The sequence below is a fragment of the Ascaphus truei genome, chromosome 9 (assembly GCF_040206685.1).
Source record: "Ascaphus truei isolate aAscTru1 chromosome 9, aAscTru1.hap1, whole genome shotgun sequence".
In the NCBI taxonomy this organism is placed as follows: Eukaryota; Metazoa; Chordata; class Amphibia; order Anura; family Ascaphidae; genus Ascaphus; species Ascaphus truei.
The window spans coordinates 28,605,391-28,626,225 of record NC_134491.1 but is presented as its reverse complement, the minus strand read 5'-3'; the positions used below and the strand labels follow the sequence as shown (position 1 = coordinate 28,626,225).

The 20,835-nt window shown below is 40.3% G+C and overlaps 1 protein-coding gene across 4 annotated transcripts in view; it reads left to right on the top strand.

Moving 5' to 3' along the window:
* The window catches only part of LOC142502746 (inositol-trisphosphate 3-kinase A-like), a 72,463-nt gene extending 56,591 nt beyond the window's left edge, over nucleotides 1-15,872 (top strand). The window contains exons 3-9 of one of the 4 annotated variants that reach the window (XM_075614157.1): nucleotides 2,349-2,562; nucleotides 4,517-4,540; nucleotides 5,886-6,090; nucleotides 8,684-8,713; nucleotides 9,665-9,766; nucleotides 10,634-10,705; nucleotides 11,224-15,872. In XM_075614157.1, the coding sequence (XP_075470272.1) occupies nucleotides 2,349-2,562; nucleotides 4,517-4,540; nucleotides 5,886-6,090; nucleotides 8,684-8,713; nucleotides 9,665-9,766; nucleotides 10,634-10,705; nucleotides 11,224-11,424 (848 nt within the window). In that variant the 3' untranslated portion in view covers nucleotides 11,425-15,872. The remainder of the gene's footprint in view (nucleotides 1-2,348; nucleotides 2,563-4,516; nucleotides 4,541-5,885; nucleotides 6,091-8,683; nucleotides 8,714-9,664; nucleotides 9,767-10,633; nucleotides 10,706-11,223) is intronic. The other 3 variants (XM_075614159.1, XM_075614158.1, XM_075614160.1) reach the window with 3 other exon arrangements.
* Nucleotides 15,873-20,835: the final 4,963 nt, after the last annotated feature.

Below are 20,835 nucleotides of genomic sequence, written 5' to 3'. Positions count from 1 at the left end.
TTGTACCTCTAACCGGTTTTCCAGTACCCCACTCCCCTTGTTAGTATCGGAGATACCCATATATATTGCCTTATTACCTGCATCACCTATATACCGGCGTCAAACCTTCTTTCCTAAACACACTCCATAGTGCCTGGTAGTGGCCTCGATAATTGGGGTTACCCTATTTTTTCTATTTTTTTTTGTGATAGTCCGCACTTGATGTCATGCATTATAGTTTGTAAGTTATATACAGCAGGTGGTTGTAATCAAGGCTAAAGATTATAACGGTGTGTAGATGTGTGTGTGGGTGTGTGTAGACAGATATATGTATATATAATCTTCTCTAAAAAACTTTTATATCTTTTTTGCTTTCTTTGTTATCTGTATATTGTTATTTGTTTAGAATTACTTATGTATGCAGGAGATTATAATATTCATACTTTGTACCACTTTCTCCTTCAGATGACAGAAGTTTGTAGTAAACATTTTAATAGGCACCAAAAAAACTGAGATCTATGTCACAGGTGCAATGCCTGTGTTTTCTCCTTTTATCATTTTATCATGTGTATGTTCTTTTACATCAGTGGTAACGCCACGTAAGCCAATCGGTGTGCCTCAAAGCTGCAGTCCAAGCAATATCCTACATGTGTGTTTTTTTAATAAATCAGTTTTGTACTATGAGAAAATACTTGTAGCATTTTTTTTTTTTAACAACACTAAATCACTGTATGAGACATGTGCAGAGGTACACTCAGAGAGACAGTTTTGGGGAAATTAAAACATGATTTTATTTAGCCTGTCCCTTTTAAACAATGCACAGCATACAACAATAAACAAACAGTCCATCCCTGTGTTAGGGCTAACTCTCTTACCCAGTCCCTATCGATGCTGGGAGGAAAAGCCTCTTGCCAGCCTATCACTCCAAAGTGTCAAGAGGCACCTCAAAGCAGGTGGCCCTTCAAGTCAGTATCTGGGTCTGGATGGGTGTTCGTTGAAGGGCCAGCCTTTGGTCGATTCCTAGGTTTGCTGCACCCTGGTGGTCAGTTCTCTTGGTGTCTTGAAATCAAATTAAGCGTTTCCTGGTTACTTCACAGCCGGAGGCTTTTACACTGGTCTGATTAACCAGATGGAGACTGGTTAATTATTTTAGCTGCAATTAACCAGCTACCTGCTGGATTTCTCAGACCACTGAGGCTTTCTAGGGAAGCCTCATTGAGACAGGGTTAGTTCCCTGTTACAATGACATGTTTAATGTATTATAAAGTAACAAGATTTTTTTTGTTTCTGTAGCAACCATTTGCAAAGTCACATCCCCTTCCTCTTCTGAAACAGGCTCTGGCACAACCCTTTTTGAGCCCTGCCCTCTCTCTAGCAGTGCACCAATTGTATCTAATGACTGCCTGGTCATATGATCTTCCACATAGAACTTTGCATCTTTGGTCCTCTTCTACTACACTGACAGCCTTTTAGTGAACCCCCAAGCCAAATCTTCGCCGATTGATTTGGCAACTTAGCCAAATACTTATCCTTGTGTGGATTGTATTGGCACACATATTAAAATGGAGGAAAAAAACGGCAGCTTGATGCTGTTTTAAGTGCAGCGCTCTAATACTAGTAATATTTCAGGGACCATGAACATGGGCAAACTCTCCTTACGTGACCCAAGTTTCTATGCCAGATTACCTTTACCTAAGTAAAATCCAAACACTGGGGTCTATGTATAAATTTGTTTTGAAAACAAGTCGAAAAAGTGCATTTTGTAAAAAAATCAATTTCTCACCTAAAATCATTAGCGGCATATGTTGGCATGTCATTATTCTTGTTTGGCATTTGGCACACGCTTTCTTATTCTTTGCGTGGTGTACGTCATGTTCATACATGTGACTGCATTAAGAAATGTTTGCATCTTCTTGCACCAAGAAAAACATAGCAGACAATTTTGATGCATTTACGATGCACAAAAGTGGCATGTACATGTAGTTTAACACGACATATGATATTAAATAGGTGCGCCACAGGCAACGTCCAAACTCCACTTCCAACTCCGCCCCTAGCATAATTGTATTCTTTGTTAATAGGAAGTTGATGCACACACTGCCCAACACACAAATTGGTATTATACATTGGAGCATGGAGACGTTCTAAATGACTGCTCTTATGTGCATCGGTTTTATTACTAAATCAGTTATAGCAACGTATTACACTATGAGATCCCACAACTTGAATGACGGAGACCGGTATTTGGTATAATGATATTATTTTGTCTACCAAATAATAAATGCATGTTTAAGAGCTGAGCCCCATTCAACTGAGTACTTATTGGATGGCAGAGTGAGTGAATTTTATATTTCTTCTTTGTTTTATAGGGAGTTTCAAAGCGGCTGCAGGTGGTACAATTCTGAAACTCTACTCTGAGAATGAAAAGAATTGCTTTGAACTGCTAATGAACGATTATCTGGGCTGTTGTGTTCCTACCTTCCACGGAGTGGTGGAAAGAGATGGTGAAAGTTATATTCAGCTAGACGACCTTCTTACCAACTTCGACGAGCCTTGTGTTATGGACTGTAAGATGGGGGTCAGGTGGGAACTTTCAGAAACCATATATTTTCTCCAATGTCATGCCCTCTCTCTACCTACCATTGAGTTACTACCCTCCCATCTTCTCTGAAACCTTTTTTTCACTCACACATTGTCCCTCTTCTCTTCTTTCATGTCTTCCCTCTCCATATTCCTCTGATTTTACTTTATTGATTTATTGGAAGCCACTCATTTGGAGTGAGTATTGAAAGTGGACGAAAGTCTGACTCTTCCAATGGTCACCCAAGAGTTTCATGGACTGAAGTTTGAATTACTTTATGTTGCGGTTTAACTAATTTGGGCCACTTACTAGGACCTTGTTGACTATTACTCATAGACAGTGCTCAACAAATTTTGCCAGCTGGCGCGGTATGGCGGCGGCGCGATTTGGGTCCTCGGCGCATGCACAAAAAAATACTTTGGCCGGAGATCCCCGTGCGCAGGGAAGTAGGGTGTCCGGCCTGCAGGGCTTGGATGAGTAGGGTCTGGTGGCCGCCCCCCCAATTGCCCACCCCCTTCTTCACTCTCCCCCGGTCCTGTTTCCTCGCCCGCATGGGTACGCGAGGGGAATGTGGGCCGGAGGGGGTCGCGCCGTGGTGAGCGCACAACAACATTGTTCCCCCCGCGCCTACCTCCCGCCCTAGGCAGCAGCCACGGGGGCAAGGGGGTGGGGGAAGCACCACAAATGCTGCTTGTTGACCCGCTTCCAACGTGGGATGGAGGGGAAGCGCTGTGGCAAGCTTGAGCCCTCCAACTCGGCTCCCCCCTCGCCAGCAAACCCGGCTCCCCCTGTGCAAGCCTCCTGCCCCTGGCAGCAGCAGTGGGGACCAGGGGCCGGGGGGGAGGGGAAAACTAAATGCTCCTATGGGAATTAGCCCACCAGTCTCGCCCCCCCTCTGAGCCTACCACCCACCCAGGCAGTCAGTCACCCTCCCAACCAGGCAGTCAGTGAGTCAGTCGAGGGGCAGTCAGTCACCCACCCAGATAGTCAGTCACCCACCCAGGCTGTCAGCCAGTCACCCACCCAGGCTGTCAGCCAGTCACCCACCCAGGCTGTCAGCCAGTCACCCACCCAGGCTGTCAGTCACCCACCCAGGCAGTCAGTTATCCACCCAATAAGTCAGTCAGTCATCCGCCCACCCACCCAGGCATTCACCCACCCAGACTAGTCACACACTCGCACACAATTCTCTTATTAGGAATTTATTCCATTTTTTTAGAAGTGGGGCTAGGGGCGGGGCTAGGTGGCGAGTAGATTTTTTGGTTCGGCGAGTAGATTTTTGGGTGATTTGTCAAGCACTGGTCATAAATATTAAGCTCTGGAATATTGTCCAGGTTGTTACCTTTTAAACACAGGCCCAGATCCACAAAACTTGGCTAAGTGACTTAATGGTTAACAGAATGCCTTACAGCATATCTTTAAAGCCAATAACGCAACGTTAAATGAACTACACCAGTTGTTCGTGATACAGAGATGCAAAAGAGTCATTAAGAACATGTCTTAAAATATGCCGCATTTAACAATTTAATTCCTACTATCCCTTGAGCTTTAACTTTACTTTTTTGTAACACTTCATGTTATTTTATTGTATACCTTGTAAGCTTTATGTTGTTGTTCTGCGCTTACAAAATGGCTGGGTCTCTTGGCACTACAACCAATGCCGCTATTGCGTTTAAAACGGTTCCTTTCGGTGCTATTGAGGTTTTTATTGAGGTGCCCATGTTTGTACTCAATATTTGATCCCAGTTTGTAACATTTTTAAGATACTTATTAGCAGAAACTCCTCTGTTTCAGTGGGTTGGTCATATTTTGTGTTGTGCTTGGATTTATTTTCTATTTATCACTTTCTCAGCACCTTTTGTGTATAGCGTTGTTCCACAACTAGGAATGATTCTGTTGCTGATTTCTATTGTTTCTCCCTTTTTTGTGTTTCAACCTATCACAAATTTCTTGTAGGATTCAACTATTATTGTATAATGGGTAAGTAATTACATAGGTCATTTCTGTATAGTGATAGAGTCCATAGCTAAATCTATAGTTCTACATTATGTGGTCTGAGTTAGTAGTGGATTAGTTTAGATGAGCTGCGTATGTTAGTGCGACAGTGCCTTACCCAAAGTTAATGTATGTGGAAAATTTAGAACGTATAATAAGTGTTATTTCAAGATATAACTTCTAGTATTTTTCTTAGTCTTTTTTTAGGTTGCGAGCCAGATAACCGCACCCACACTCAGGATTAAACATGTAATGAAATCTAATGAGTTTCTGAAATCTGCGCAAATAACAAGAAATGTATTTTAATTGCTACAATCAGGAAGACATAAACACGTTTATTGTTTATACAACTCTTTAATGGCCCTCAGGAATAAGGGTGTGTTACTCTATCACACTGATACATACTGTATAATATATCCAAGCTTTCCCACAAATCTTTATGTATTGCAACATGTTCTAGTCTATAATAAAGAGACATTACTGGAATATTTAATTTTCAAGTAGAGATCTGCAAGCTCTTGTTTATGTTTGGGAAGTAACCCACACTTAAAAATAAACAAGATCCAATATAAATAATACTAAGTTCATAAATAATTATTGGCACTGTTCAGTAGCTCATTCACTATATGTCTATTAAATATTCAGAAACATGACAATAGCTGGACGGAAGCTAAAGGCTTTTTAGAAAAACATAAAATACATCATTAGTTGTAAGTTAAACAGCTGCTGCAAGGTTATAGTTTGTGGGGGTGGAATGTAAGAAAAACCTAGCAGTGTACAGATACGTACTATGGATGAACATTGCAGAATATTAAGTTCAGATAATTACCTTCCATACTTGTTCCATTTAGAGAGAGACTGTCAGACTGTCAGACTGTCAGACTGTCAGACTGTCAGACTGTCAGACTGTCAGACTGTCAGACTGTCAGACTGTCAGACTGTCAGACTGTCAGACTGTCAGACTGTCAGACTGTCAGACTGTCAGACTGTCAGACTGTCAGACTGTCAGACTGTCTATAATCTAATACTAAAAAAAAAGATTTTTTTTTCCCCCCCATAAGATTTCACATTTTGCTGCTTTAACTGAATTAAGAACCAATTTCTTGCAGTCTTTCAGAGCTCTCTCAATGAACATGGCTATATATCCTAAACTTACTCATGGGTCAAGGAAGAATTAGCCTCTGTAATAAAAGTAATACTTTCCATCTTAGAATAACCTCTGTAGAAAGCTGCTGCCAGTAAAGCGTTTCTGTGGTGAGGATTAGTGATGTGATCTGGTCCTTGCACAACCAGGATAAATGTATCATTTCATTTTGCATTGATCATCCAGGACGTACTTGGAAGAGGAGCTGACCAAGGCCCGTGGGAAGCCCAAGCTGAGGAAGGACATGTACAAGAAAATGATTGAGGTGGATCCACAGGCCCCCACAGCCGAGGAGAATGGTCAGCAGGGAGTGACCAAGCCACGCTACATGCAGTGGAGGGAGACTATCAGTTCAACTGTAACCTTGGGCTTTAGAATTGAGGGGGTAAAGGTGAGACTTCTAGATGTTTGAGTTTTTGGTCCCTTTTAGACTCCCTACCCCTTTTGCATTTCAAATAAAGTGTTATGTGGTGGCATAAACATGTTTCAAAGTTTAGCACAAAGTGTTCAAATGAAATGGGAACAATCCTTTAGCCCCTTTAATGCCAATGCATTTCAGGCCTGTTTGGCAGCAAAGAGGTTCAATAGCTTCCATTTGCTTTCTGGATCTTTTTTTAATATACAGCTCAACCCTGTTATAACGCGGTCCTTTGGGTCCACAGCCCCTAGACCGCGTTATATCTGGGATCGCGTTAAAATTTCACCGGCAGTCATATTTTTTTTAAACCTCCATTTTGCCGCGCGAGGACCTTACTTACCGGCATCTCTCTCCTCACTTCATAGAAGCTTTCCTCTCTGCCGTCCACGTGCCTCTCCTCTCTCTCCAGCTGTCGTGTGCAGTCTTTTTTTTTTTAAACAAAGGTTTGAAAAAGGTTCTTGCACGGCAAAATGGAGGTTTAAAATTCGGGAGCCATGCTCAGACCGCGTTATAAGCGGTAACGGATCGCGCTATAACGGGGTTGAGCTGTACTTCTGAAAATGCTCCATGAACATTTGTATAAATATATCAATCACGGTATTTCAACACATGGTTGTGAGAGCAGCCATCTTTCAGGCACCCAATTTCTGAAATCAATAAACGCTCCCTCCACAACCAGCCTCACACCTCTCTGTTACTCTTCTACTCACCATGTTGAACCGTATTTCAATATGGTGAGTAGAAGTGTAACGGACAGATAAAAACACATTGACTTCCATTCACTTGAATGGGAGTTGAGGCATTGCCAACCGTCTGTTACTCCACTTGTTACCATGGGCTGCTATTCAATATAGGGTGAAGCCACTTCCCAATGCTGGAGAAGAGGTTAGCTCTGTACAAATGAATGGTACGAAAACATTCTCTAGCACGGGAAAGCAGCTTTATGGGATATTGAAACATTCACAAAACACCGATATATATGTGTAAAACAGTGATTATATCATCGTTGTAAAAGTCATTCAGTAAAGTGAAGAAGTACATAAGTCAATGTACCCCAAAGAAAATTCACTTAAATGCACACCTCTGATTTAAAATATAACTTTTAATGTTATTACTTAAAACATACATTACCGAGTGTTTGTGTAACGATGTTTAAAAAGAAATTAAACAAGGTACCTAAATCCCCTCATATAAATGACCACTCGAACAGATTAATTAAATTGTCAGGTGGTAGAGAATGTAAGTTACAGATCAGCACTGATGGAATGACCCACCAGAGATCAGTGAAAATTCTCAATCAAATTGGTCATAGTAGTATTCTCTTTTTTCATTTGTAAAAGTCATTAACTACATTCTTTGAATACTGAGGAAAAGGCGATTACATATTCTTTTTGACAGGAACAATTCTGTATTGAAAAAGGAAAGTATTTTGATGGGATAAATTCTGAAAATTTGGTTGAGTTTTACCTCTTCAACGATGATTTAAATAATATATATATATATATATATATATATATGTGAAAAAGAAAGACCACGCCTCGTTGTGCAAAGCAAAAACGCCAGGAAAAATAATAATGTTCAAACACTAAAATAGAATAAACCTAATTAATAATATTAACAACAATAAATAACTGATAAATACATGTAATGCCACGAAAAATATATAAATATATAAAAATATAAAAAATGAAAAGAAAATGGCCAAATAACATATAAATAAAATCCAATATTGTGACCTGAATTGGTCAACAAAACTGTGTATCCGGATACTGGAGGCCTTCTTCTTGGGCACAACAACCTCCCTTGACGTAACCTAACAGAAAAAGAGAAGAAACAGCGCCTGATCCTTGTGTGATAACATATTAAAAAAATGTAATAAAATTTGGACAAGACAATTCAAAACTCACAAAAATCTGAGTGTTACAGGCATTGTATGAGTACAACTCATTCTCCAAAACCGCTCTAATCTGCCGCTGCTCCTATGGCAATGCTCTGAGATGTCGTAACTCCGCTTCCTTGTTTGTGGTGTTACACTCTGGTGTGTCCTCCGGCAAAACTCCAACCAGTAACACAGGTTCCTTCGGATGGAATTGTGTCATCGTTGTAAGCAGTTGAGTGCCATCACAAAACAGGCTAGAGAAGTGAAGCTGCATTCCGTTCCTGATTAGTGGGGCAATTCCATCCGAAGGAACCTGTGTTACTGGGTGGAGTTTTGCCGGAGGACACTCCAGAGTGTGTGTGTGTGTGTGTGTGTGTGTGTGTGTGTCTATATATATATATATATATATATATATATATATATATATATATATATATATATATATATATATATATATAATATTAAATATGTTATACATTTTGTTTATATTGTAGTTGAGGAAAAAGGCTTTTAACACTCCATTCTGTTCCGCAAAAGCAAGAAATGTACTATGTTTAACCATATTTTTGAGGGAGGACATGTGCTTAGTGTTACACATCTCTATATGACGATGCATGAATAAACATTTTTATTCAAATAGTCTGCAATAAGAAAAACAGATTCTTATTTTGTGACACCAATTTGCAGCTGCAGCAAGAACATTACAGAAGTTTGTTGGCAAGTACGCTGTTCTGCAAATCAGCAGAAGTACTGGGAAATGCAATGAATTAACATTTTGGACAAAGAGAAGGTGGAATTAAATATTTTATTTTAGGAGACGTGGGTATAAATAGTCATTCACCCATATATACAGTGAGTACCATACAATGAAGGGGTTAATAAAGCACCTCAAAAAATACTGCGCTAAAAATTCAATATAATATAAAACTTCATTTATAATAAGTATGCAGTTTTTGAGGATAAGCGTGCTTTTGTGCTGTATTGTTGTTAGAATACCCTGTAACAGAGCGACATGAAAATAATACATTTCCAAACTGCAAAAAGCCTTGGAAAATCATAATTTTGTGGTTTTGAAATATAATGTGAAACGGGTCATTTTGTAGTGTTAAAAGCATATTTGTAGTAATGCATGTTTATAGTTATTATTAGAGCTGTGCGAATGTGTCCAAAAGTAGTTACACATTTTGTATTTTGCATGAAATTTCACGCAAGTCGCAAATTTCACATTGCTTAAAAAGTAGCAAAAAAATGGCTAAATCCCACATTTGCACCAATAATTAGCAGTTCCGCCAAGCCTTTTTAAGGCATTCCAGCTTTTGCAGGTGACGAACCCTATTTCAGAGTTCTAGATTAAAAAGCTTGGCGGATAAACTGCAAACTCTGATGAGGCCCCACACGTTTTGGCTTCTGATTAAAGAGCAAATATTGCCTGATTCGCGAACTTGGACAAAGCTTAGTAAATCTCTAATGATCATTATGCTAGAACAATAAAAGAGTTGGTTATAATATGGCTACTGGACTTGTCCACAATAAATATATGTACTCTTGCGGACAGAATGAATGATTAGGCTCTTCAAATGGGGCACAGTTTGACAGCTGATTGGAGGAACAATGACAAAGTAAATAACCTATCAGTCTGTAATTGAAAGGATTTGTATATGTCCTTAGAAAGGTGATGGAACGTGCAACACAAACTTTAAGACGACGAAAACCCGGGATCAGATTTATAAGGTGTTTCTGCAGTTTATTGAGGGCAACACAGTTATTTTGGTAAGTGGGACTTTGTGAACTTATTTAGAGATCATAGAAATGTATTTATCACACTTATCAGAGTCAAACACATTGGGGTGGAATCCTTGCAATACATTTCTGGCAACTCAGTCACTAAAAAGTATGGTGGAGAAAATATTATTATTACAGTACTACTACCCAATCCGTTCTCTGAAGGGTTAAAGGGCATTACTGTATTAACAGACATATGAGGTACTGTAGATGTAGATCACAGATGTCATAGCAAAGCAAGTGCAAATGGTACTACAAAAGCTGTATGTGTCCACGGTGGTGGATGAGACACTGGCCATTGAAGTGGGAAACAGTTCAATATCTAAAAAAAGAAACAATAGTGGAAGATGTATTCACGTAAGGAAAGTGCAAGTAGTCATTTGTTTGAGGCGTTGCTTCATTTTCTGCTTGCTTTCATATTCAATTTAAGAAAGGGTTTCCTAAACTTGATGGAAATTGTGAGACAGAAAAGTTTACTTTGCTTAATCCTGGCGAATATTTTGTAACGCAAATACAAGATAAAAAATGGATGCACAAAGACACAGAGTTTGATCCATCCTTTATAGTCTGGTTGTCCTGGAACTCCTCCAGAAGACATTCCTAAAATTGCGTCACAAAACTTGGAGCAAAGACCTCGCTACAGTCAATTTTGATCCAATTTTACTCTGTTACATCACCCCCAATGTCTTGGGCAAGTCACTTTACTATCCTGTGGCTACAGTACTGAAGTATATTGTGTATTTCACAGCACATCATTTCATTTTCATACTACATACACTATAAGTGCTGTATAAAATGTCGTTGTTTTCGCTATTATAGCTTAGTGCTAATGCCAACTTTATTTTATTTATGCAGAATAAATATCTGAACAGACTGGAAGAAGTCAGAGCCATCATTGAATCCTCAGAATTCTTTAAACGGCATGAGGTGGGCAATGGGTTTACCAGAATCTATATCTGAATGTGTGTGTGTGTGTGTGTGTGTATATATAAATAGAGATAGATATATAAACATATGTATCTATAGATATCATTTACACCAGGGGTAGGCAAATCCAGTCCTCAAGGGCCACGAGGGGTCAGGTTTTCAGGATATCCCTGCTTCAGCACAAGTCATGCAGTCGAAGACTGAGCCACTGATTGAGCCCCTGTGCTGCAGCAAGGATATTCTTAAAACCTGACCTGTTGGTCGCCCTTGAAGACTGGAGTTGCCCACCCCTGATTTACACAGTGACCTCTATATGTGTGTGTTTGTGTTACATATATGACAAGGGAGGTGTTTTTAAAATATTATCTTAGTCACTTAAGAATGCCTTTTTGTCTTGTCTGTTAATTGAATGCATGTTACAAAGCCAGGGTACTAGTTAAAAGTATATTTTGACAAGCTCGTGGCCGGATGTAGGTATATGCAAACCTGATTCAGACCTTTTCTTTACTTTTGTGTAGGTGATTGGAAGCTCGTTGCTGTTTGTGCATGACAAGAAAGGCAGGGCTAATGTGTGGCTGATTGATTTTGGCAAGACAACACTTCTGCCTGAAGGGCAGACTCTTGAACACCGTATCCCCTGGCAAGAGGGGAACCGGGAAGATGGTTACCTATATGGATTTGACAATCTAATTGGTATCTTATCCAGCATTTCCTCCTGATGAGTACCAAGAACTTAAGCAACTGACCACTACACTAGGATTTTTCATCTTACATTTTTGCTGCCAATTACTGTTTGGGAATTTAGCCATGGATTTTACATGATGGTGATGGAATTTAAGATGCTTTCAACTTAGGAATCACATTTGCCTATAGTGTACAGCTTTTTCATACAGTCATCAACTACTGTATATCTACAGTATAACTACAAACCTTCTCCATGGTCAACCAAATAAACCCACAGTGACTCTATATTCTGTCCATGATCAATCCAAAGGGTCCACATTCAGTCTATGATGAGCCGAGTAAGAATCCAAATTCTTTTTACATTTGAAGACTCCACATTATGTCTAGAGTAAACCTAATGTGACTCCACACTCGGTTTGCAGAAATCCTGTTGTGACTTCATATTCTTACTAAAGTGAACCTAATGTGACTGCACATTTTATCTGCAATGAACCTCATGTGACTCCACTTTTACTGAATAATGGCTCTAATGTGATCAATTATTCTCATTCCAAAGAGTCCAGGTCAAACATTTATTTTAATCTATAAATGAATAATCAAATAATCAGGTATGAAATTTGATTTCTTGTTTCTCCAGTTCTAATGTGACTCCATATTCTTTGAACTGAATCCAGCGTGACTCAGTTTTTCTGCATATGACCCAGTCTATATGGTTTATTTGGCGAACAAATTACTGTTCTACTTGCAAAGTGCACAGGCTCATCATGGTTTCACTTCTATTAAGGTAATGGACAAGGATCCAAGCAGATACTAAGTCACCCTCACATTGTTGTGATTATAAACTAGTGACTGTATTCTGGAGAAATAAATTAGGCATTGAATATATTTCCGAATTGAATTAAATCAGCTACATATATAATGTAAATCTGTGGTATACCCTAAAATGGCAACTATCTTCAAACCAAACTAAACCCCCAAGTAAGTTTATATATTTTTGTAATACTACAAGTGAATTATACAAAAATAGCCTGTCCTCTTGTTAAGAATAAAAAGCAAAAAGTGAGAAGACTTGGAATGCTAGAGACAAACTTTAGAACAGGGTTGATCACTGTAAAAAATACATACAGCATAAATCAATATTAACGTGTTGCATAGTATGCCCCAACTCTTAAGGGTCATATTCATAATTGTACAGTTTTTGTCAGTCTTGCACCTATGGTCCTACAGAACAGTTCCTGTAAGATGCTCCATCGAACCTGCACCCTGCTACAGAATGAGACGTTGTTCAAGTATATCTTAACAAATCCTCACTGATGGTATATAATTCAACGTTTAAACGAGGTTAGTCAGGATGTTCGGACCTAAACTTCTGTGATTTCTGTAAAGTATGATACCCGAGGTCTGACTGACTTACAGTTAATAATGAATATAAGGGTATAACCGAATAAAGCACATCATGATATATACTGTATAACAGTATGTGTCTAATGTAATAAAAGCAGAATTCCATGGAAAATAAGCTTTAGATGGAAGCATACAGCCATACTCCGTATTCCTTTATATTGCAGCATTTTTTCAAACATGAAATGCTGTTTTAAAGCACCAGTCCCCTTGTTTGTTTTTATTGTGAACTATATATTCTTAGCACAGCAGAACCCACAGTGAAGGAGAAAGTTAGTGGTAAAATCCTTGGTCTCTGGGAAATTAAAATGACAGCTTGTAGCTCCTTTGCCAGATTGACAATGCTTTAGGTGAATATTGTGGCGCTCTACCCTTATTATTAGGCTTTGGGAACCATGGCCCATATTTTCAGCAGCACCAGTAAGTTTATTCTAACCAAATGGTTTTCAACCTATGCTGAGAAACTGCCAGGGATTCCACAAGGACAACAATGGATTAATATATATATATGACTTTTTAAGACACCTGTAAATTATTGTTTCAATTTAACAATTTAAACCTAAAATATGTGCTTTAAGGCTTTTAACTATGTGTAATATTAAAAAGATATTTCTTTATTTTTTTTAAATACATATGCCACCTTACACCCTCAATATTCTTTAGATACATATGATATCTAGACTACGCTTTTGCGGTTTTATAAAAACATTTAAAGGGTTCTGCAATTCTTACAAGGTTGAAAACCGCTGTCGTAACAAATGCCTCCCCCCTGGTTTGGTAAGAATAAATATGAACTATTTCACGGGACTGCTGCTTTAAGTGTAAAAGAGCTAATACAATTATTTTGCTGTTGGTTGATGCCACCTACATTATACTGTATTATTTATTTTCCATTATTGTTTAATTTGTTTTATAATGATTAAGAAAAAGGGAGAACTGAAATTGGGAATTTATTTTTGCATTTTATTTTACAAAAAAAAAAAAAAAAAGGAAAACAAACTGAACGAATAATTGTACTGTATCATTACCCTTGATGGGTGTCTGTAAACCTCAATTTATGGGAGGCATATTGATTTGTATATTCTCTCTCCCCGGGTTATATGCACATCTTAAAATTCTCTCAATTAGTTTTTGTTTTGCAATCTGCCGTATTGACAATTATTTGGTGAAAAACTGTGGCCACAGTGTATCTAAAAAAGCTAATGGCAGTGATGTGTTCAGTGGTTCAAATCTTTCTGATTTATGCCTTTTTTTTTTAAACAAATTTGATAAGTATAACTATTTTTAACCAATATCAGGCACATTTTAATGCACATACGGTAGAAGTCTCCTGTAAGAAGAGACCTGTAAGCTGTGTACACTATACGTTAATTTGGGTCCTGTTAAAAGCTATTACAACCTACAGTATGACGAACTGCAGGAGTGGCCAAATCCAGTCTTAAAGGGTCACCAACAGCTCAGGCTGTAAGGATATCCCTGCTTCAGCACAGGTGGCTCAGTCATAATGACTGAGCCACCTCTGCTGAGACAGGGGAATCCCTAATACCTGGCCTGTTGGTGGTTCTTGAGGACTGAAGTTGGCCTCCCCTGACATACTGTATTTACACTTCTCTAGGACTAATATGATGTTTGAAGGAAGGTGTCTTAAAACAAACAAAAAAAAAATCTTTATGAAATAATGGACAGTGTATTTTGTTTTATAATGTGAAATTGTAACGTCTCTGAAGGGATTGGTGCCCCTCACAGATAAAAGATAGTCCACAAGCATCAGGACATGACAGCGTTGGACACATTTTCACTGTGGGGTCTATGTATCAAGGCATTTTTAATACGTTTGGCTTAGACATTTAACTGCAATAGTGCAGATTAGGGAACTCGTGCATGGAAACTCCCATTGACTGCAATCCGCGTTTCCTCGCAATAGTGCCCCGATCCGGACTATCACGTGCGCTAGTACCCCGATCAGCACTAGCACAGTTTAATGGATAAGCCTCTGTGCCTTTTTGCATCAATTTATTGACGTACTTTACAACAATGTTGTCCCCTTTATGATATGGGGAGTTAGGGCAATGCACATGTTAAAGGGGAATTGAGCAGTGAAGGACAGTGGGATGTTAATGTAGCTGATTGACACTGAAAAAATGTGGACAAATATAAGTATTTTTAGACCCTTTTTTAAAATGTTAACATTTCAATAGTGAACAAATGTTATTGCAGGGTTTTACGATCTAATATCTTTTGGTTTCAGTATGAACTCTACAGGTAAATTGTTCTTTTTGTTCTGTTCTTTGATCGCACAGAAATGATGAAGACCCCAGTACTCAGACAGATATACATAAGTAGCTGATATGCATCAAATCGGCAAAACTGGAGAAAAGCAAAAAAAAAAAAAAAAATCCCCACAAGATTCAAATAAGTAAAACCGTTACTTTGTGATTGAATCTTTCTAAATAATTACATTGTTTAAAAGAAAATTTGCATTTCACCCGGTACGTGGGACCTCCAGTTTAAAACGAGATGTATGACATCTGTAATTTATTTGAAATCCTCTAAGCCAGGGATCCGCAAACTGTTTTGTCTGCGCCCCCCTGCCTGCTCTTCCCCTCCCACCCCCCCCCCCTGCTGGCGCCCCCACCCCCTTACCTTTTCTCCGGTGTTTCTGACATCACAACATCACGTGTCATCGCGTTGCTATGGCAATGTGACCCCACCGGCCCCCCAGAAAATTTTGCGGCCCCCATTTTGTGCACCCCTGCTCTAAGCATCAACAAATCCACCAGGTTTGAGGTGGTTTCAATGTCCAAGGCCAACAAGCTTCTTACATTTGACAGCTATGGGCAGTGAATTGCAGTACTGTGTATGAAATAACACTTTTCTTTGCCTTGAAACATAGACTCCTTTCATTCATATTATGAATATATTCCTCAGCCGATATTCCTTATATTGGTTGTAAACACTAAACTGCAATGACCGTTACCTGCAATCATTCAAATTATGTACTGTATATTTGTTTTAACTGTATGGTTTATCATTGTCACTAAAAGTTATGATGTCATCAAATAAATTGCTTTATAAAATATAATTGTCCTTTGGAGTCTTGAGTATTTATAGCTGCAGCCTTAGGGGCTAATTTAACATAATTGCATTGCGATCAGCCAAAAAAAAAAACATTTACTTGAATGGGGGTTTCTGGCACTTTGGAATATATTGAATTATCCCCCTAGTGCCTTCCACAAGATCCTATTCTATGAAATAATACAGAAAAAAATCTAATTCCACTGCTTGCAAATCCAACAACTGAAATCTATTACTGAACAATATCAACACAAATTGATGACTACAGGATCACCTCGAAACCATAATGATCACATCATGAAATTATGCAAATATATATTTATTGTTTACATATGAACGGTTCTACCAGGAAAGATACCTTAAGCTATCAAACTCATTTTCAAGCACATGCTGGGTAAAGTTTGTCATTTTTAACATACATTAGCCTCAATATGATGTCTACGGCATTACAAACTGGTTTGGGTATTTGGAACCGAGATTGCAAGAACACCATCTTCAACCTGTACTATTATGTAAAGTTACATATTTACGTAGTAGATGAGGTTGAAAAAAGACATACAGCCATCAAGTTCAACCTGTGCTAAATTTAGACGACAGATACTTTATCCTATATCCGTTTTTACAGTATATTGATCCAGAGGAAGGCAAACAAAAACCCCAGTGAAATATCATCCAATGATATCTCGTATAGGGAAAAGTAAATTCCTTCCTGACACCAAATATTGGCAATCAGATTACTCCATGGATCAACAGCCTTCCCATGTTTACTTTTTTGGTATATCCCTGTGTGGCCAGGTCCCCCCTCGGTCCCTCTTGGCTGCCCTTACCTGGGATGCGGCTGGCAGCAGAGGCTAATGCAGGGGCCAGTGGTGTGTGGGGGAGGATTCAGGAGCGCGTCGGGAGTTGGAGATGCGACCGGGTCGCCGGAGGTCCGCGGCAGCTCCCTTCGCAGGGCGCCATCAACTTTAATCAGCCGCGCATGCACAGTGGAAACTCGCTCATGCGCAGAGTGCCCCGACAGAGGCAGTGATTAGAAGAAAGCTCCGCAGGGGTAACTACAACCCCAGCAGCCCCAGGGGCTGGTAGACACATGGCACCGCACAGCCAATAGGGCTGCAGCATTCACCTGCACCAGGAGAAACTTGGCGTGCTGGGACCGTGCGCGCAGTTGGAGCTGGGACACAGAAGGGTGAGAGGGTGTCAGGGACCCCTGAACTAGGCCAGAGACCCCCTTATAGGACCCAGCTAGGCCCCGACTCCACAATAGATTGTGTGCGCTAGGGAAAGGCCTCATGAGACAGGACCCTTTCCCCAGTAGTTGTATAGTGTCAGGGACACAGTGTGAGGATTGGACCTCGGTTCCGCCCCTGTGACGCGTCGTGGGAGGCTTTGGTTGTCACCCCTCGTGTATGCACTGCGCGCGAGTGCCGCAGTACTCCTGCTGGCACCGGACCTAGGCTCCGCCCCCGCACCGCCTCCCATGACGCAACGGAGGACACTCCTGTCTCCACTACACATCGGCGTCGCATGACCAGAAACACTCGAGGGGTTAATGCTAATTCCCTTCATTACTCCCTAGTTGGGATACACTCTGCCCCTGCCTATCAGTTCACAGTCTGTGTGATGACTCACTGCCTGCAGCCTTCCCATTGGCTCTCTGTGCTTTATATGCTCAGCCAGCCCCTAGGCAAGTTGGCTGAGCATATACTTGTGTTTATGTACTAGTGCTTGCCTCAAGCATCCTGCTGCCCTGCCGGTGCTCTGTGCATTCTGCTTGATCTCTTGTACCTTTGAACCCGGACCTCTACCTTCTCTGACCCCTGGACCTCGGCTATGCACTACGACCATTCTGACCTCTCTACTCCTGGACCCCGACTACGCACAACGATCATCCGACTTCTCCAACCCCAAACCACAGTGAGTATATACGACCCCTCTGACCTCTCCAGCCCTGACCCAGCTACACGACCACAACGCTGCAATACAGACACGGTTGTAGGTAGGTGTATTCTGACATCCCAACCTCAGCTTCGCGGTCCTGTTTGTGGTGAGCACACGTTACACACAGCAAGACGTCGCGCAGTAATTGTGGCCTGTGGTCTGGGACCTGATCACCCATGCAAGGTATAGAGACTCTCTTCATGGTGGGACACTCCAGCCGAAATCCACCCCACATAGAGGTGAACACTATCGCCACCGCCGACGGCACGGGACAGATGGGCCCCTTTGATCAGTTGGCGGTACCGAGTGCTGGAGCGCTCAGCAGGTATCGCAGACAAAATGTGCACCAATGACAACACTCTTACTGTGGGCAGCACTGTCACACACACTTGGGGTGGGAGTGACAATTGTCAGCTGCACACTCGTGCCCCTACACCCAAGTACTGTGGAGATATGTATCTATGTACATATATGTATGGTGTGGTGGCATTGTATTCTCTGAGTTACAAGTACGTGTTCAGTAAATATTGTTATACCATACTCTGGTGTATATTACTGGGCATATTGTCTTGGGAGGGGCTGTCCCACTTTGTGACGATCCTTTTCAGGTGGAGGCGCTGTTAGCATACACCTTACACCCCAGGCTCCCTGCAGCAGAGGATGCGGCCTCCTGTGAGCCATCAGGTAAAGCACTGCATGTAGTCACCCTAGGCACGTGGCAAAGGGGGCTACACCTGTATATCTTTCCTTTCTAAAAAGATGTCCAACCTTTTTTTGAACATATCTATTGTATCTATCATCACAGTCTCCATGGAAAATGAATTACACATTTTAACTGTCCTTACTGTAAAGAACTCTTGTTGATGGAGAAATCTCCTTTCCTCTAACCGTAAGGGAAGGCCCAGTGTCGTTTGTACTGCCCTTGGGATGAATAGTTCTTGTGAAAGCTTGTACTGTGTTCGAATATATTTGTATATATTTATCATCTCCCGTCTTGGACGGCTCTTTTCTAATGTAAACAAATCCAATTCAGCTAGCCTCTCCTCATAAATCAGATTTTCCATCCCTTTTAATAATTTGGTGGCTCTTCTCTGCACTTTTTCTAGTTCTATAATGTCTTTTCTAAGGAGTGGTGCCCAAAATTGTACTCCATAGTCAAGGTGTGGTCTTGCTAATGGTTTATAAAGGGGCATAATTATGTTTACATCCCTTCCATTCATTGCCCGTTTAAGGCTACGATTATACCAGATGCCTCTGAGCGGCAGCGCTATCCGGTGACGTCATCCTCACGCTGCCGCCAAGCGGCATCTTGATCAAGGAGAGGAGACAGGGAGGCGTGGCCGTGAGCAGTTCACACTCATTGGCTGAATTACTCGCATAACGCAGCCGTCGCCTGCCAGAAACAAATTTCAAAATCTCTTCAGGACCTGCCGCCCTGCAGCTCCAAGCAGCACGCACGTCGCTAATGGTATGTAAACCTACATAGGATTTCTGCAATTTTTTTTGCACCGCCTGCGTTTTTTGGTATAATCACAGCCTAATGCAAGATAAGATCTTGTTTGCTTTTGCAGCTAATGCATGATTTTTGTCACTATTTCCATCAAGGAGTCTCTTAATGTATCCCCATTTAATTTGTAAATTTTCTGTTTATTCTTGTTTGCCAAAACCATAACCTTAAATGTATCTCTATTAAACCTCATCTGCCATTTACATGCCCAAGTTTCCAGTTTCTCCAAGTCCTTCTGGAGAAAAATGACACCCTGCTCTGATTCTACTACCTTACACCATTTTGTGTCATCAGCAAAGGTAGACTTTGCTCTCTATGCCAATCTCCAGGTCATTAATAAACAAGTTAAAAATCAGGGGTCCCAGTACCGATCCCTGAGGTACTCCACTCACAAATTTAGCTTGAGCTCAAAAAATTCCATTTATCACAATTTGCTTTATTTTCTACACTAACCCCTTGTGTGGAACCGTATCAAAATCCTTTGCAAAATCTAAGCAGACCACATCAACTGCATTACCCTGGTCTAAATTCCTACTTACCGCCTCAAAGAAACGAAGGTTAGTTTGGCACGACCTATCGTTCATAAATCCACGCTGACTATTACTAATAATTTTGTTTTCCATTAGGTATTCCTGAATATTATCCCGTACTAAACCTTCAAGTAGCTTCTTTGTTATTGATGTAAGGCTTACAGGTCTGTACAGGTAATTCCCCAGTTGTGATCAAGCTCCCTTTGTATATATAGGCACCACATCTGCTTTACGCCAATCTTGTGGTACTGAGCCTGTGGAACTGGAGTCCTTCAATATTAAATGTAATGGTATGGCTATTACTGAACTTTACTCCTTAAGAACTCTTGGATGTATGCCATCGGGGCCAGATGCTTATTTACTTTCATTTTATCAAGCCGCCTATGAACTTCTTCCGCAGTTAACCAATTGTTTGTTAATATAGAGGTTGTGAAATCTGTCTGCGGCTCTATTATTCCAATTGATTCTTCCCTGGTAAGTACAGTAGAGTCGTACATTTCCTTATAAATATGGGTAAGAAACAATTGGGTTGTAGGGGAATGTGAATAACTGAGCTAAATTTGCTGTTCTATGGTTTGTTCCAAAGATAGATGTTGGAGATCCTTCTTCAATAGTGACCACAGGTAACAATAAAGAATAAAGGAAGCAAAATAGCTACTATGTCCTAGCCTTTGTCTACTGTTCAAGCTCCGGTTCATATTTCTTATACATTTGCTTTTTTAAAGTGCTTAGAAATATTGTAACGTAATTACATTAAACACCTTAAATTAAAATTAACAGTTATACCTATTGAAGGTCTATGACACACAAAGTTAGAGTTTGATGTGTTGTTTTAGCACTGTAACATGGCCTACATCTGTATATGGTTTGTTATTCTGTTATTACAATGGTGCATGCTTATGTTTGTCACTAAAACATTCAGTTGTTACCAGATAAATTGTTTTAAAAATGTATCTTACTGCATTGACACGTGCTCATCATTGTATTTTATT